Source organism: Procambarus clarkii, chromosome 87 (genome assembly GCF_040958095.1).
Source record: "Procambarus clarkii isolate CNS0578487 chromosome 87, FALCON_Pclarkii_2.0, whole genome shotgun sequence".
Classification (NCBI taxonomy): domain Eukaryota; kingdom Metazoa; phylum Arthropoda; class Malacostraca; order Decapoda; family Cambaridae; genus Procambarus; species Procambarus clarkii.
In genome coordinates this window covers 1,562,635-1,579,983 of record NC_091236.1, presented here as the reverse complement: position 1 = coordinate 1,579,983, position 17,349 = coordinate 1,562,635, and the positions used below count along the sequence as shown (strand labels likewise).

The 17,349-nt window shown below is 47.9% G+C and overlaps 1 protein-coding gene and 1 long non-coding RNA gene across 2 annotated transcripts in view; one reads left to right on the top strand and one right to left on the bottom strand.

Moving 5' to 3' along the window:
* Positions 1-17,349, bottom strand: part of LOC138358905 (uncharacterized) — a 405,448-nt gene that overhangs the window by 186,220 nt on the left and 201,879 nt on the right. The window lies entirely within an intron of this gene.
* Positions 1-17,349, top strand: part of LOC138358851 (carbohydrate sulfotransferase 11-like) — a 33,612-nt gene that overhangs the window by 7,055 nt on the left and 9,208 nt on the right. The window contains exon 2 of the mRNA XM_069317201.1: positions 7,446-7,583. Within this exon, the coding sequence (XP_069173302.1) occupies positions 7,446-7,583 (138 nt within the window). The remainder of the gene's footprint in view (positions 1-7,445; positions 7,584-17,349) is intronic.

The following is a 17,349-nucleotide window of genomic DNA, read 5'->3' as shown; positions in this document are numbered from 1 at the left end:
ACTCGATTGAAACACATTGAGTTGGGTGTTACTTTATGTGCACTTAGTAAATTGAGTAGAGGATTGAACTTTTTCTGTATGTCATCCTCATACATGGCTAATTCTGCCATGATTTGGTCTTTTTTATCAGGGTCAGTGTTACTTGCATTGAGCACACCTATGTAGGCCCAATCTTTGCTTTGACTTAATCGAATTTTATTCCTAATAATAAAAAATCTATGGTTTAATATGGTAACAAAAGTAAATATTGTTTATTACTGTAAAAAATTATTTTAGCCTCTGAGATAAAACCAAATTACAAAAAGAGAGAGAGAGAGAGAGAGAGAGAGAGAGAGAGAGAGAGAGAGAGAGAGAGAGAGAGAGAGAGAGAGAGAGAGAGAGAGAGAGAGAGAGAGAGAGAGAGAGAGACTGCACATTAAAAGTGGATTCGGTAGTATATTGCACGTAGTGATTGCATTATATTTGTTAAGGCTCAACAGAGTTTCAAGACTTGCCTACAACTAAAAGCTTTGCCCTATGACTAGGACTATAAGACTAGGGAAAGGATAGGTCCATTAAAAACTGAGACAGGTCAAATAACAGATAGTGATGAAGAGATGAGTAGTATTTTTAATAAATATTTTGTATCTGTATTTACTAAAGAGGAACTTAACAATATGCCTTCAGCCGAACAAGTCTATGTGGGTGGGGACGAGGACAGGTTGACGAGTTTAACAGTTACCAGGGAGGATGTTCTTAAACAAATAGTAAAACTCAAACCAAACAAATCCCCAGGGCCGGATGAAGTGTTTGCCAGGGTGCTTAAAGAATGCAAAGAGGAGCTTTATGACCCACTGTCAACCATATTTAATAAATCAATAGAGTCAGGCAGAGTGCCAGAGTTTTGGAAAGTTGCTAATGTGATACCAGTTTTTAAGAAAGGAGAGAGATCACTTGCGTCTAACTATCGACCAATTAGCCTAACGTCTATTGTGGGAAAGTTACTCGAATCTATAATAGCAAATAAAATTCGTCTTCATCTTGAAAAACATAAATTAATAATTGAGTCGCAACATGGTTTTATAAATGGCCGTTCATGTTTAACAAATTTGTTATCTTTTTATTCTAGCATTGTTGAGGCAGTTGATAGTGGTAAGGATTGCGATGTTGTGTACCTTGACTTTAGCAAAGCTTTTGATACAGTGCCACATAAAAGACTGATTAAAAAGTTAGAGTCTCATGGTATTGGGGGTTCTATATTAAGCTGGATTAGGGCATGGCTATACCAAAGGAAACAGAGAGTTAGTATAAATGGAGTCAAGTCAGAGTGGGAAAATGTTGTAAGTGGGGTGCCTCAGGGCTCTGTCCTGGGACCTCTGTTGTTTATAATATATATAAATGATTTAGATTCAGGTTTGAGTAGCAACATTTGCAAATTTGCCGATGATACGAAAATCGGAAGGGAAATTAATTCGGAGGAGGACTCACTATCACTTCAAGTTGATCTAGATGGGGTTTTGAAATGGTCGAAGGATTGGCAGATGCAGTTTAATGCTGATAAATGTAAAGTTCTGAGGTTAGGTAATGATGATAGGGTTACAAGATACGAGCTAGATGGTGTTGAGATTGCGAAGTCGAATTGCGAAAGGGATCTGGGAGTTATGATTAGCAAGAATTTAAAACAAAAGGATCAATGCATAAATGTTCGTAATAAGGCAAATCGGACACTTGGATTTATTAATCGCAGCGTTAGTAACAAGACACCTGGTGTGGTTCTCAAGCTATATCTTGCTCTAGTTAGGCCCCATTTAGATTATGCAGTTCAGTTTTGGTCGCCATATTATAGAATGGATATAAATTCACTTGAACGTGTCCAGCGTAGGATGACTAAGTTAATTCCCCAAATTAGAAATCTTTCATATGAAGAAAGATTAACAAAGCTTAAGTTGCATTCATTGGAAAGGCGAAGAGTTAGGGGTGACATGATAGAGTTTTACAAGTGGATGAATGGACATAACAAAGGGGATATTAATAGGGTATTAAAAGTATCAACACAAGACAGAACACGAAACAATGGGTATAAATTGGATAAGTTTAGATTTAGGAAAGACTTGGGTAAATACTGGTTCAGTAACAGGGTTGTTGATTTGTGGAACCAATTGCCGCGTAACATTGTGGAGGTGGGGTCCCTCGATTGTTTCAAGCATGGGTTGGACATGTATATGAGTGGGATTGGGTGGTTATAAATAGGAGCTGCCTCGTATGGGCCAATAGGCCTTCTGCAGTTACCTTTGTTCTTATGTTCTTATATCTCCCCTGTTATGTCCATTCATCCACTTGTAAACCTTTATCATGTCACCCCTAACTCTTCGCCTTTCCAGTGAATGCAACTTAAGCTTTGTTAGTCTTTCTTCATATGAAAGATTTCTAATTTGGGGAATTAACTTAGTCATCCTACGCTGGACACGTTCAAGTGAATTTATATCCATTCTATAATACGGCGACCAAAACTGAACTGCATAATCTAAATGGGGCCTAACCAGAGCAAGATATAGCTTAAGAACCACACCAGGTGTCTTGCTACTAACGCTTCGATTAATAAATCCCAGTGTCCTATTTGCCTTATTACGAACATTCATGCATTGATCCTTTTGTTTTAAATTCTTACTAATCATAACTCCCTGATCCCTTTCGCAATCCGACTTCGCAATCTCAACACCATCTAGCTCGTATCTTGTAACTCTATCATCATTACCTAGCCTCAGAACTTTACATTTATCAGCATTAAACTGCATTTGCCAATCCTTTGACCATTTCAAAACCCTATCTAGATCAACTTGAAGTGATAGTGAGTCCTCCGAATTAATTTCCCTACCGATTTTCGTATCATCGGCAAATTTGCAAATGTTGCTACTCAAACCTGAATCTAAATCATTTATATATATTATAAACAACAGAGGTCCCAGGACAGAGCCCTGAGGTACTCCACTAACAACATTATCCCACGAGAACTGTCTCCTCTCCATTGTTCACCTGATATTGCCTTAAAATATTACCGGCAATGCAACATTTATGAATAGTTTTAACAATATTTAAAATTTATATTACATTTTTAAATATTTAAAATATTAAGATTTAATTTACATCTACCAGCTCCCAGAATAGACCAGGTCAGGGACCCTTATGCCAAAACATACCCAATAGCAGCCTCCAGTTTACCGAGAAAGCAATATAATTGCAGAGTAAACCATATTTTTTCAAAATTTAGCATAAAAATAAAAAAATATGTGTTTCTAGCATTTGTTTTAAATTTGTACTTTTGTATATTAAAAGGTAAAACTACTTTATATAAATAAAAGTGTGACCTTTATACAACCAGTTAAAAACAATAAACTGTTTAGTGTTTGCTGGGAGGGTAAATTTCCTCACACCTGATGCCTCTGTTTACATAGAGGCATCATTTGCACCATCATCTATGGTATGTTTAAATAAAGAAGTAAATAAGTAGCCTGGAGTCAGGCAAATGTTGAGGTTAACAAAGGCAAACTTCAGTATCCTGACAGGTTTCTTGTCCGACTATGGGAACAGTGGATATATTAGAGTTATATTAAGGGGATGTATTAGGGTTAGCGAATATAATTAAACTTCACACAGTCACCAGACATTAATACAGTTTTACATTACATTTTCAGAAAATGAAACATTATGTAAAATTCAATTTTGTTTACATTCCAATATAAGCTGTATCAACAAAATTATTCCCACACCCTCCGTCACTGTGTGATGGAGTGTGAAGAGATACGCAAGTTTAGAGACAAAGCTGGAAAGAAATGTTAAGTAATGTGTAAATATTTCCTTCAAAATTATCTAGCACCAGAAATTTTAGTCAGATACCTGCAGTTTGGTAACTAGTTGATAAATGTGGGTAACTGTAACCTTTCCACCGCTGTCCACTGGTCGGGGGGCAGTGTGCAGTACAAATTAATGATGAAACAAGCCAACCACTTATATAAGCTGCCTAACCTAGAGACCGTAGTTGTGGTAGTTTTTGAACCCATTGTTGATGCAATACAAATATACATTAAACCGCGTCACAAGCTTATCAAGACTGTAACTTGCACACAGCAAACACAAAAAGTTTTTGACGTTTATATTTGGTCTCAGAAAGGTGGCACTGTAACTATTAACATAAAGACGTCTTTTTAACGTATAACATTCATTAATTTTAGTCAATAAGGAGTGTGTGTGTGTGTGTGTGTGTGTGTGTGTGTGTGTGTGTGTGTGTGTGTGTGTGTGTGTGTGTGTGTGTGTGTATATATGTGTGTGTGTGTGTGTGTGTGTGTGTGTGTGTGTGTGTGTGTGTGTGTGTGTGTGTGTGTGTGTGTGTGTGTGTATATGTGTGTGTGTGTGTACTCACCTAGTTGTGTTTGCGGGGGTTGAGCTCTGGCTCTTTGGTCCCGCCTCTCAACCGTCAATCAACAGGTGTACAGATTCCTGAGCCTATCGGGCTCTGTCATATCTACACTTGAAACTGTGTATGGAGTCAGCCTCCACCACATCACCCCCTAATGCATTCCATTTGTCAACCACTCTGACACTAAAAAAGTTCTTTCTAATATCTCTGTGGCTCATTTGGGCACTCAGTTTCCACCTGTGTCCCCTTGTGCGTGTTCCCCTTGTGTTAAATAGACTGTCTTTATCTACCCTATCAATCCCCTTCAGAATCTTGAATGTGGTCATCATGTCCCCCTTAACTCTTCTGTCTTCCAGCGAAGTGAGGTTTAATTCCCGTAGTCTCTCCTCGTAGCTCATACCTCTCAGCTCGGGTACTAGTCTGGTGGCAAACCTTTGAACCTTTTCCAGTTTAGTCTTATCCTTGACTAGATATGGACTCCATGCTGGGGCTGCATACTCCAGGATTGGCCTGACATATGTGGCATACAAAGTTCTGAATGATTCTTTACACAAGTTTCTGAATGCCGTTCGTATGTTGGCCAGCCTGGCATATGCCGCTGATGTTATCCGCTTGATATGTGCTGCAGGAGACAGGTCTGGCGTGATATCAACCCCCAAGTCTTTTTCCTTCTCTGACTCCTGAAGAATTTCCTCTCCCAGATGATACCTTGTATCTGGCCTCCTGCTCCCTACACCTATCTTCATTACATTACATTTGGTTGGGTTAAACTCTAGCAACCATTTGTTCGACCATTCCTTCAGCTTGTCTAGGTCTTCTTGAAGCCTCAAACAGTCCTCTTCTGTTTTAATCCTTCTCATAATTTTAGCATCGTCCGCAAACATTGAGAGAAATGAATCGATACCCTCCGGGAGATCATTTACATATATCAGAAACAAGATAGGACCGAGTACAGAGCCCTGTGGGACTCCACTGGTGACTTCACGCCAATCGGAGGTCTCACCCCTCACCGTAACTCTCTGCTTCCTATTGCTTAGATACTCCCTTATCCACTGGAGCACCTTACCAGCTACACCTGCCTGTCTCTCCAGCTTATGTACCAGCCTCTTATGCGGTACTGTGTCAAAGGCTTTCCGACAATCCAAGAAAATGCAGTCCGCCCAGCCCTCTCTTTCTTGCTTAATCTGTGTCACATGATCGTAGAATTCTATCAAGCCTGTCAGGCAAGATTTACCCTCCCTGAATCCATGTTGGCGATTTGTCACGAAGTCCCTTCTCTCCAGATGTGTTACCAGGTTTTTTCTCACGATCTTCTCCATCACCTTGCATGGTATACAAGTCAAGGACACTGGCCTGTAGTTCAGTGCCTCTTGTCTGTCGCCCTTTTTGTATATTGGGACCACATTCGCCGTCTTCCATATTTCTGGTAGGTCTCCCGTCTCTAGTGATTTACTATACACTATGGAGAGTGGCAAGCAAAGTGCCTCTGCACACTCTTTCAGTACCCATGGTGAGATCCCATCTGGACCAACCGCCTTTCTAACATCCAGATCCAGCAGGTGTCTCTTGACCTCCTCTCTCGTAATTTCGAACTCCTCCAAGGCCGCCTGGTTTACCTCCCTTTCTCCTACCACAGTGACCTCACCCTGTGTGTATGTGTATCTGTGTGTGTGTATGTGTATGTGTATATGTGTGTGTGTGTGTGTGTGTATTCACCTAGTTGTGCTTGCGGGGGTTGAGCTTTGCTCTTTCGGCCCGCCTCTCAACTGTCAGTCAACTGTTTTCTACTACTACTTTTTTTTTCAACACCACACACACACACACACACACACACACACACACACACACACACACACACACACACACACACACACACCAGGAAGCAGCCCGTGACAGCTGACTAACTCCCAGGAACCTATTTAATGCTAGGTAACAGGGGCAAAGGGTGAAAGAAACTCTGCCCATCGTTTCTCGCCAGCACCCGGGATTGAACCCAGGATCACGTGACCAGCATTCTGTTCGCTTGGCCACCGGCTCCACTGTGTGTGTGTGTGTGTGTGTGTACTCACCTAGTTGTACTTGCGGGGGTTGAGCTCTGGTTCTTTGGTCCCGCCTCTCAAATGTCAATCAACAGATGTACAGGTTCCTGAGCCTACTGGGCTCTATCATATCTACACTTGAAGCTGTTTATTGAGTCAGCCTCCACAACATCACTTTCTAATGCATTCGTCTACTACTCTGACACTGAAAAAATTGAAAAAAAAATCACACACACTCAGTGTGTCAAATGGTTGGTAGGGGAGGTTGTGGTGGCAGTCAGTGTCACTCTGGCTGCTGTAGGCCTCAGAGGATCTCGTCTCTCCAGCCTTCCCATGGTATTTCATCACCAGCCATATCTCTCTCTCTCTCTCTCTCTCTCTCTCTCTCTCTCTCTCTCTCTCTCTCTCTCTCTCTCTCTCTCTCTCTCTCTCTCTCTCTCTCTCTCTCTCTCCTTCCTTTCTCTTTGTCATCTCTCTTTCATCTCATCTCTCTCTTTCTTCTCTCTTGCTCTACTCTTTCTCCTTGTTTATTTCCTCTCTCCTGTCTTTCTCCCTATGTTTCTCTCATCTGTCTTTCTGTCAGTCTCTGTCTTTCTAAATGCAATAAAGATAATTATACCTAATAATTTCAATAATTAATAATTAGCATCAACGTTTTAAAAACCTTTGCTCAAAAACGTTATATCATAATATTTATAACACGTTTATTAAATCGTTATGACCTCATGTGTTATATTCAAATTTACAAATTTTCAAAACACGTTTAGAAAACGTAATTTAAAACGTGCCCAAAATAATGGAATGTCGTTTTTCAACGAAAACAATCAAATGTGTTTTTTATCACGTTTTGAAAACGAGAAAATGTTTGCAAGGTGCTTGGCAAAGGAATTTTGGGTTTTATATATTATGTGCCTCTGTAACCCTTTCCATTACCGCCCACAGGATGGGTATGGCGAAGATAATTACAATAAATATAAAAATAATAAATGAACAAAATTGAACTTTCATTCCAGGTAGCTTGTACGAACTGGAAGCGGCTGTGGATGGTCCTCACAGGCCTCAAAAAGGACAATGATCACGTAATGAAAATGCCGAAAACATTAGTGCACAGGCATCACGAGATGATGATGCTTATTAAGCAGCCCCACAGTGTAAGATTATTACTACTTTTATGTACTTATATCATTTTGGAATTACAAAGTTATTCATTTGCTTCACGCAGAATTTTGTAGGGAATACTCAAGCTTGACTGTATTTAGATGGTGATTGTCATTATATATTCACTGTACAGTGACAGGAGTTACGAAGAGCATAACAAATGTGTGAGTTGAGATGACTCAGGGTTATAGAATTACTCTAATGGGAGATGTAAATTATAAAGTGGGGAAAAGACCTTCATTATGACATAATGTGAGGGATTTCTCTCTCAGAATAACTAGCATTCACTATAGACTGAAACATTCATAGCATGAAAGTATGGTATTATTAACACACATTTTCAACATAAGGTTATGTATGGTACAAGGAAAATTATGAAATTGTACAGAAAAGTTGAATTTACTATGTGCGTGTTAAAGGTGTGTTTGAGAGAGACAGCTGGGGTGTGAGAGAGATATCTGGGGTGTGAGAGAGACAGCTGGGGTGTGTGAGAGAGACAGCTGGGATGTGAGAGAGACAGCTGGGGTCTGTGAGAGACAGCTGGGGTGTGTGAGAGACAGCTGAGGAGTGAGAGAGACAGCTGGGGTGTGAGAGAAACAGCTGGGGTGTGTGAGAGACAGCTGGGGTGTGTGAGAGACAGCTGCGGTGTGTGGGAGAACGCTGGGGTGTGAGAGAGACAGCTGAGGTGTGAGAGAGACAGCAGGGGTGTGTGAGAGACAGCTGGGGTGTGAGAGACCGCTGTGGTGTGTGTGAGAGAGAGCTGGGGTGTGTGAGAGACAGTTGGGGTTTGAGAGAGACAGCTGGGGTGTGTGAGAGACAGCTGGGGTGTGTGAGAGACAGCTGGGGGTGTGTGAGAGACAGCTGGGGTGTGTGAGAGACAGCTGGGGTGTGTGAGTGAGACAGCTGGGGTGTGTGAGACACCTGGGGTGTGTGAGAGACAGCTGGGGTGTGTGAGAGACAGCTGGGATGTGAGAGAGAGACAGCTGGGGTGTGAGAGAGACAGCTGGGATGTGTGAGAGACAGCTGGGGTATGAGAGAGATATCTGAGGTGTGAGAGAGACAGCTGGGGTGTGTGAGAGAGACAGCTGGGTGTGACAGAGACCGCTGGGGTGTGTGAGAGAGACAGCTGGGGTGTGAGAGAGACAGCTGGGGTGTGTGAGAGAGACAGCTGGGGTGTGTGAGAGAGACAGCTGGGGTGTGTGAGAGAGACAGCTGGGGTGTGAGAGAGACAGCTGGGGTGTGAGAGAGACAGCTGGGGTGTGATAGAGACAACTGGGGTGTGAGAGAGACAGCTGGGGTGTGGGAGAGACAGCTGGGGTGTGAGAGAGACAGCTGGGGTGTGAGAGAGACAGCTGGGGTGTGTGAGAGAGACAGCTGGGGTGTGACAGAGACAGCTGGGGTGTGACAGAGACAGCTGGGGTGTGTGAGAGACAGCTGGGGTGTGTGAGAGACAGCTGGGGTATGTGTGAGACAGCTGGGGTGTGTGACAGACAGCTGGGGTGTGTGTGAGACAGCTGGGGTGTGTGACAGACAGCTGGGGTGTGAGAGACAGCTGGGGTGTGAGAGACAGCTGGGGTGGGTGAGTGAGACAGCTGGGGTGTGTAACAGAGACAGCTGGGGTGTGTAACAGAGACAGCTGGGGTGTGTGAGAGACAGCTGGGGTGTGAGAGAGACAACTGGGGTGTGACAGAGACAGCTGGGGTGTGTGAGAGAGACAGCTGGGGTTTGTGAGTGAGACAGCAGGGGTGTGTGAGACATCTGGGGTGTGTGAGAGAGACAGCTGGGGTGTGTGAAAGAGACAGCTGGGGTGTCTGAGAGACAGCAGGGGTGTGTGAGAGACAGCTGGGGTGTGTGAGAGACAGCTGGGGTGTGTGAGTGAGACAGCTGGGGTGTGTGAGACAGCTGGGATGTGTGAGAGACAGCTGGGGTGTGAGAGAGACAGCTGGGGTGTGAGAGAGACAGCTGGAGTGTGAGAGAGAGACAGCTGGGGTGTGAGAGAGAGACAGCTGGAGTGTGAGAGAGAGACAGCTGGAGTGTGAGAGAGAGACAGCTGCAGTGTGAGAGAGACAGTTGGGGTGTGTGAGAGACAGCTGGGGTGTGGGAGAGACAGCTGGGGTGTGAGAGAGACAGCTGGGGTGTGAGAGAGACAGCTGAGGTGTGAGAGAGAGACAGCTGGGGTGTGAGAGAGACAGCTGGAGTGTGAGAGAGAGACAGCTGGAGTGTGAGAGAGAGACAGCTGGAGTGTGAGAGAGAGACACCTGGAGTGTGAGAGAGAGACAGCTGGGGTGTGTGAGAGACAGCTGGGGTGTGAGAGAGACAGCTGGGGTGTGAGAGAGACAGCTGGGGTGAGAGAGAGACAGCTGGGGTGTGTGAGAGACAGCAGGGGTGTGAGAGAGACAGCTGGGGTGTGTGAGACAGCTTGGGTGTGTGAGTGAGACAGCTGGGGTGTGTGAGAGACAGCTGGGGTGTGAGAGATAGTTGGGGAGTGAGAGACAGCTGGGGTGTGAGAGAGACAGTTGGGGTGTGAGAGAGATCGCTAGGGTGTGTGAGAGACAGCTGGGGTGTGAGAGAGACAGCTGAAGTGTGATTGACACAGCTGGGGTGTGAGAGAGACAGCTGGGATATGTGAGAGACAGCTGGGATATGTGAGAGACAGCTGGGGTGTGAGAGACAGCTGGGGTGTGAGAGAGACAGCTGGGGTGTGAGAGACAACTGGGGTGTGAGAGACAGCTGGGGTGTGTGTGAGAGACAGCTAGGGTGTGAGAGACAGCAGGGGTGTGTGTGAGAGACAGCTGGGGTGTGAGAGACAGCTGGGGTGTGCATGAGGCAGCTGTGGTGTATGTGAGAGACAGCTGGGGTGTGAGAGACAGCTGGGGGGTGCATGAGGCAGCTAGGGTGTGAGAGACACCTGTGGTGTGTGAGAGAGACAGCTGGGGTGTGCATGAGACAGCTGGGGTGTGAGAGACAGCTGTGGTGTGTGTGAGAGACATCTGGGGTGTGCATAAGACAGCTGGGGTGTGTGAGAGAGACAGCTGGGATGTGAGAGATAGCTGTGGTGTGAGAGACAGCTGTGGTGTGTGTGAGAGACATCTGGGGTGTGCATGAGGCAGCTGGGGTGTGTGAAACAGCTTGGGTGTGTGAGTGAAACAGCTTGGGTGTGTGAATGAGACAGCTGGGGTGTGTGAGTGACAGCTGGGGTGTGAGAGACCGCTGGGGAGTTTGAGAGACAGCTAGGGTGTGAGAGATAGTTGGGGAGTGAGAGACAGCTGGGGTGTGAGAGAGATCGCAAGGGTGTGAGAGAGACAGCTGGGGTGTGAGAGAGACAGCTGGGGTGTGAGAGAGACAGCTGGGGTGTGAGAGAGACAGCTGGGGTGTGAGAGAGATCGCTAGGGTGTGTGAGAGACAGCTGGGGTGTGAGAGAGACAGCTGGGGTGTGAGAGAGACAGCTGGAGTGTGATTGACACAGCTGGGGTGTGAGAGAGACAGCTGGGATATGTGAGAGACAGCTTGGATATGTGATAGACAGCTGGGGTGTGAGAGACAGCTGGGGTGTGAGAGAGACAGCTGGGATGTGAGAGACAGCTGGGGTGTGAGAGACAGCTGGGGTGTGTGTGAGAGACAGCTAGGGTGTGAGAGACAGCTGGGGTGTGTGTGAGAGACAGCTGGGGTGTGAGAGACAGCTGGGGTGTGCATGAGGCAGCTGTGGTGAATGTGAGAGACAGCTGGGGTGTGAGAGACAGCTGGGGTGTGCATGAGGCAGCTGGGGTGTGAGAGACAGCTGTGGTGTGTGCATGAGACAGCTGGGGTATGCATGAGACAGCTGGGGTGTGAGAGACAGCTGTGGTGTGTGTGAGAGACAGCTGGGGTGTGCATGAGACAGCTGGGGTGTGCATGAGACAGCTGGGGTGTGCATGAGACAGCTGGGGTGTGAGAGACAGCTGGGGTGTGTGTGAGAGACAGCTGGGATGTGAGAGACAGCTGTGGTGTGAGAAACAGCTGTGGTGTGTGTGAGGGACAGCTGGGGTGTGCATGAGGCAGCTGGGGTGTGTGAGAGAGACAGCTGGGGTGTGAGAGACAGCTGTGGTGTGTGTGAGAGACAGCTGGGGTGTGTGTGAGAGACAGTTGGGGTGTGAGAGAGACAGCTGGGGTGTGTTTGAGAGACAGCTGGGGTGTGCAAGAGACAGCTGGGGTGTGTGTGAGAGACAGCTGGGGTGTGCAAGAGACAGCTGGGGTGTGCAAGAGACAGCTGGGGTGTGCAAGAGACAGCTGGGGTGTGAGAGATAGCTGGGGGGGGGGGTGTACTCACCTAGTTGTACTCACCGAGTTGTGCTTGCGGGGGTTGAGCTTTGTATGTTTGGTCCCGCCTCTCAATTGTCAATCATCTGGTGTACAGAGTCCTGAGCCTACTGGGCTCTATCATACCTATATTTGAAACTTTGTATGCAGTCAGCCTCCACCACATCACTTCCGAGTGCATGCATTCCATTTATTAATTAACTACTCTAACATTGAACAAATTCTTTCCAATGTCTCTGTGGCTCAACTGGGTACTAAGTTTCCACCTGTGTCCCCTTGTTCGTGTTCCACCTGTGCTGAAGAGTTTGTCTTTGTCCACCCTGTCAATTCACCTGAGAATTTTGTAGGTAGTTATCATGTGTCCCCTTCTCCTCTGTTTTCCAGGGACGTGAGGTTCAGCTTCTTTAGCCTTTCCTCGTAGCTCATACCTCTCAGTTCCGGGACGAGTCTGGTGGCATACCGCTGAATCTTCTCTAACTTTGTCTTGTGTTTAACTAGGTATGTACTCCAGGCTGGAGCTGCATACTCCAGGATTGATCTTACATAAGTGGTATTCAGGGTCCTGAACTATTCATTACACAAGTTTCTAAATGCAGTTCTTATGTTGGCCAACCTAGCATATGCCGCTGATGATATCCTTTTGATGTGGGCCTCAGGGGGACAGGTTCGGTGTAATATCAACCCCCAGATCTTTCTCTCTATTTGACTCATGAAGGATTTCACCTCCCAGATGGTACCTTGTGTTCAGTCTTCTGCTCCCTTCGCCTAATTTCATTACTTTACACTTTCCTGAGTGGTACTTTCGCAGCCATTTTCTAGACCATTCCTCCAGTTTGTCCAGGTCGTCCTGTAGTCTCTGTTTATCTTCATCTGTCTTGATTCTTCTCTTAATTTTTGCATCATCAGCAAACATTGAGAGGAATGAGTCTATACCCTCCGGAAGATCGTTTACATATATTAAAAACAGGATGGGTCCAAGTACTGAGCCCTGTGGGACTCCACTAGTGACATCTCGCCACTCTCATGTCTCCCCCCCCCTCACAGTTACTCGTTGTTTCCTGCTGTTTAAATACTCCCTTGTCCACTGGAGCCTTTTATGGGGTACTGTGTCAAAGGCTTTCTGGCAGTCCAAGAAAATGCAGTCTTCCCACCCTTCTCTTTCTTGCCTAATTTTTGTTGCCTGGTCATAGATTTCTATTAAACCTGTGAGGCACGATTTGCCATCTCTGAACCCATGTTGGTGGTGTGTTACAAAGCTATTTCCTGCCAAATGCTCTACGAGCGTTTTCCTCGCGATCTTCTCTATGACCTTGCATGGTATACAAGTTAGGGAAACTGGCCAGTAGCTTAGTGCCTCTTTGCCTGTCACCCTTTTTGTATATTGGAACTACGTTAGCTGTCTTCCAACTTTCCGGAAAGTCTGCTGTTTCCAGTGACCTGTTATACACCATAAAGAGTGGCACACTTAGAGCTTCTGCACCTTCCTTTAGTATCCATGGTGAGATTCTGTCAGCCCCAATAGCCTTTGTCACATTCAGCTCTAACAGATTTCTTTTGACTTCATCACTGGTGACGATAAATTCCTCCAAGGTTGCTTGGTCTGCCTCCTCCTCATTTAGAGCAGGGGCTTCTATTTGTTCTATTGTGAAGACCTCCTGGAGCCTCTTGTTGAGTTCTTCACACACCTCCTTCTCATTCGCTGTGTATCTGTTCTCCGCTTTTCTCAGTTTCATCACTTCTTCCTTCACTGCTGTTTTCTTCCTGATGTGGCTGTGGAGCAGCTTTGGTCGGGTCTTGGCTTTCCTCACGATATCAATTTCCTACTGTCTCTCTGCTTCCCTCCTCACTCTGAGGTACTCATTTCTGGCCCTCTGGTATCTCTCCCTGTGAGACACAGCTGGAGTGTGAGAGAGAGAGCTGGGGTGTGTGAGAGACAGCTGGGGTGTGTGAGAGACAGCTGGGGTGTGTAAGAGACAGCTGAGGTGTGTGAGAGACAGCTGGGGTGTGTGAGAGACAGCTGAGGTCTGAGCGACAGCTTGAGTGTAAGAGACAGATAGGGTATGTGAGAGACAACTTAGATGTGAGAGAGACAGCTGGAGGTGTGAGAGAGACAGCTGGGGTATGAGAGAGAGACAGCTGGGGTGAGAGAGAGAGAGAGCTGGTGTGTAAGAGAGAGAGCAGGGGTGAGTGAGAGATAACTGGGGTTTGAGAGAGACAGCTGGGGTGTGAGAGAGAGAGCTGGGGTGAGTGAGAGATAACTGGGGTTTGAGAGAGACAGCTGGGGTGTGAGAGAGCTGGGGTATGTGAGAGACAGCTGGGGTGTGTGAGAGACAGCTGTGGTATGTGAGAGACAGCTGGGGTGTGAGAGAGAGAGCTGGGGTATGTGAGAGACAGCTGGGGTGTGTGAGAGACAGCTGAGGTATGTGAGAGACAGCTGGGGTATGTGAGAGACAGCTGAGGTATGTGAGAGACAGCTGGGGTGTGTGAGAGGGAGAGAGAGCTGGTGTGTGAGAGAGAGAGCTGGGGTGAGTGAGAGAAAGCGGGGACATGTGAGAGACTGCTGGGGTGGGAAAGAGATAGCTGGGGTGTGTGAGAGACAGTTGGGGTGTGTGAGAGACAGCTGGGGGGGGTGTGAGAGACAGCTGGGTGCGTGAGAGACAGCTGGGGTGTGTGAGAGGCAGCTGGGGTGTGAGAGAGAGAGCTGGGGTGTGTGAGAGAAAGCGGGGAGATGTGAGAGACTGCTGGGTGTGTGAGAGACAGCTGGGGTGTGAGAGACAGCTGGGGTGTGTGAGAGGCAGCTGGGGTGTGTGAGAGACAGCTGGGGTGTGTGAGAGACAGCTGGGGTGTGTGAGAGACAGCTGGGGTGTGTGAGAGACAGCTGGGTGCGTGACAGCTGGGGTGTGTGAGAGACAGCTGGGGTGTGTGAGAGACAGCTGGGGTGTGTGAGAGACAGCTGGGGTGTGTGAGAGACAGCTGGTGTATGTGAGAGACAGCTGGGGTATGTGAGAGACAGCTGGGGTGTGTGAGACAGCTGGGGTGTGTGAGAGACAGCTGGGGTGTGTGAGAGACAGCTGGGGTGTGTGAGAGACAGCTGGGGTGTGTGAGAGGCAGCTGGGGTGTGTGAGAGAGAGCTGGGGTGTGTGAGAGAGAGCTGGGGTGTGTGAGAGACAGCTGGGGTGTGTGAGAGACAGCTGGGGTATGTGAGAGACAGCTGGGGTGTGTGAGAGACAGCTGGGGTGTGTGAGAGACAGCTGGGATATGTGAGAGACAGCTGGGATATGTGAGAGACAACTGGGGTGTGTGAGAGACAGCTGGGATATGTGAGAGACAGCTGGGGTGTGTGAGAGACAGCTGCGGTATGTGAGAGACAGCTGGGATGTGTGAGAGACAGCTGGGGTGTGTGAGAGACAGCTGGGATATGTGAGAGACAGCTGGGGTGTGTGAGACAGCTGGGATATGTGAGAGACAGCTGGGGTGTGTGAGAGACAGCTGGGATGTGTGAGAGACAGCTGGGGTGTGTGAGAGACAGCTGGGATATGTGAGAGACAGCTGGGGTATGTGAGAGACAGATGGGGTATGTGAGAGACAGCTGGGGTATGTGAGAGACAGCTGGGGTATGTGAGAGACAGCTGGGGTGTGTGTGAGAGACTGCTGGGGTGTGTGAGAGACAGCTGAGGTGTGTGTGAGAGACAGCTGGGGTATGTGAGAGACAGCTTGAGGTGTGTGAGAGACAGCTGGGGTGTGTGTGAGAGGCAGCTTGGGGTGTGTGAGAGACAGCTTGGGGTGTGTGAGAGACAGCTGGGGTGTGTGTGAGAGACAGCTGGGGTGTGTGAGAGATAGCTGGGGTGTGTGAGAGACAGCTGGGGTGTATGAGAGACTGCTGGGGTGTGTAAGAGACAGCTGGGATATGTGAGAGACAGCTGTGATATGTGGGAGACAGCTGGGGTGTGTGAGAGACAGCTGGGATATGTGAGAGACAGCTGGGGTGTGTGAGAGACAGCTGGGATATGTGAGAGACAGCTGGGGTCTGTGAGAGACAGCTGGGATATGTGAGAGACAGCTGGGGTGTGTGAGAGACAGCTGGGGTATGTGAGAGACAGCTGGGATGTGTGAGAGACAGCTGGGGTGTGTGAGAGACAGCTGGGGTATGTGGGAGACAGTTGGGGTGTGTGAGAGACAGCTGAGGTATGTGAGAGACAGCTGGGGTATGTGAGAGTGAGAGAGAGCTGGTGCGTGAGAGAGAGAGCTGGGATGAGTGAGAGATATCTGGGGTTTGAGAGAGACAGCTGGGGTGTGAGAGAGAGAGCTGGGGTGTGTGAGAGAAAGCGGGGAGATGTGAGAGACTGCTGGGGTGAGAAAGAGATAGCTGGGGTGTTTGAGAGACATCTGGGGTGTGTGAGTGACAACTGGGTGCGTGAGAGACAGCTGGGGTGTAAGAGAGACAGCTAGTTTATGAGAGACAGGTGTTTTGTGAGAGACAGTTGGGGTGTGTGAGAGAACGCTGGGGTGTGTGAGAGACAGCTGGGGTGTGTGAGAGACAGCTGGGGTATGTGAGAGACAGCTGGGGTATGTGAGAGACAGCTGGGGTATGTGAGAGACAGCTGGGGTATGTGAGAGATAGCTGGGGTGTGTGAGAGACAGCTGGGGTGTGTGAGAGACAGCTGGAGTATGTGAGAGACATCTGGGGTGTGTGAGAGACAGCTGGGGTGTGTGAGAGACAGCTGGGGTGTGTGAGAGACAGCTGGGGTATGTGAGAGACAGCTGGGGTGTGTGAGAGACAGCTGGGGTGTGTAAGAGACAGATGGGGTGTGTGAGAGACAGCTTGGGTGTGTGAGAGACAGCTGGGGTATGTGAGAGACAGCTGGGGTGTGTGAGAGACAGCTGGGGTGTGTGTAAGAGGCAGCTGGGGTGTGTGAGAGACAGCTGGGATGTGTGAGAGATAGCTGGGGTGTGTGAGAGACAGCTGGGGTGTGTGAGAGATAGCTGGGGTGTGTGAGAGATAGCTGGGGTGTGTAAGAGACAGCTGGCATATGTGAGAGACAGCTGGGATATGTGAGAGACAACTGGGGTGTGTGAGAGACAGCTGGGATATGTGAGAGACAGCTGGGGTGTGTGAGAGACAGCTGGGGTGTGTGAGAGACAGCTGGGGTGTGTGAGAGACAGCTGGGGTGTGTGAGAGACAGCTGGTGTATGTGAGAGACAGCTGGGGTATGTGAGACACAGCTGGGGTGTGTGAGACAGCTGGGGTGTGTGAGAGACAGCTGGGGTGTGTGAGAGACAGCTGGGGTGTGTGAGAGACAGCTGGGGTGTGTGAGAGGCAGCTGGGGTGTGTGAGAGAGAGCTGGGGTGTGTGAGAGAGAGCTGGGGTGTGTGAGAGACAGCTGGGGTGTGTGAGAGACAGCTGGGGTATGTGAGAGACAGCTGGGGTGTGTGAGAGACAGCTGGGGTGTGTGAGAGACAGCT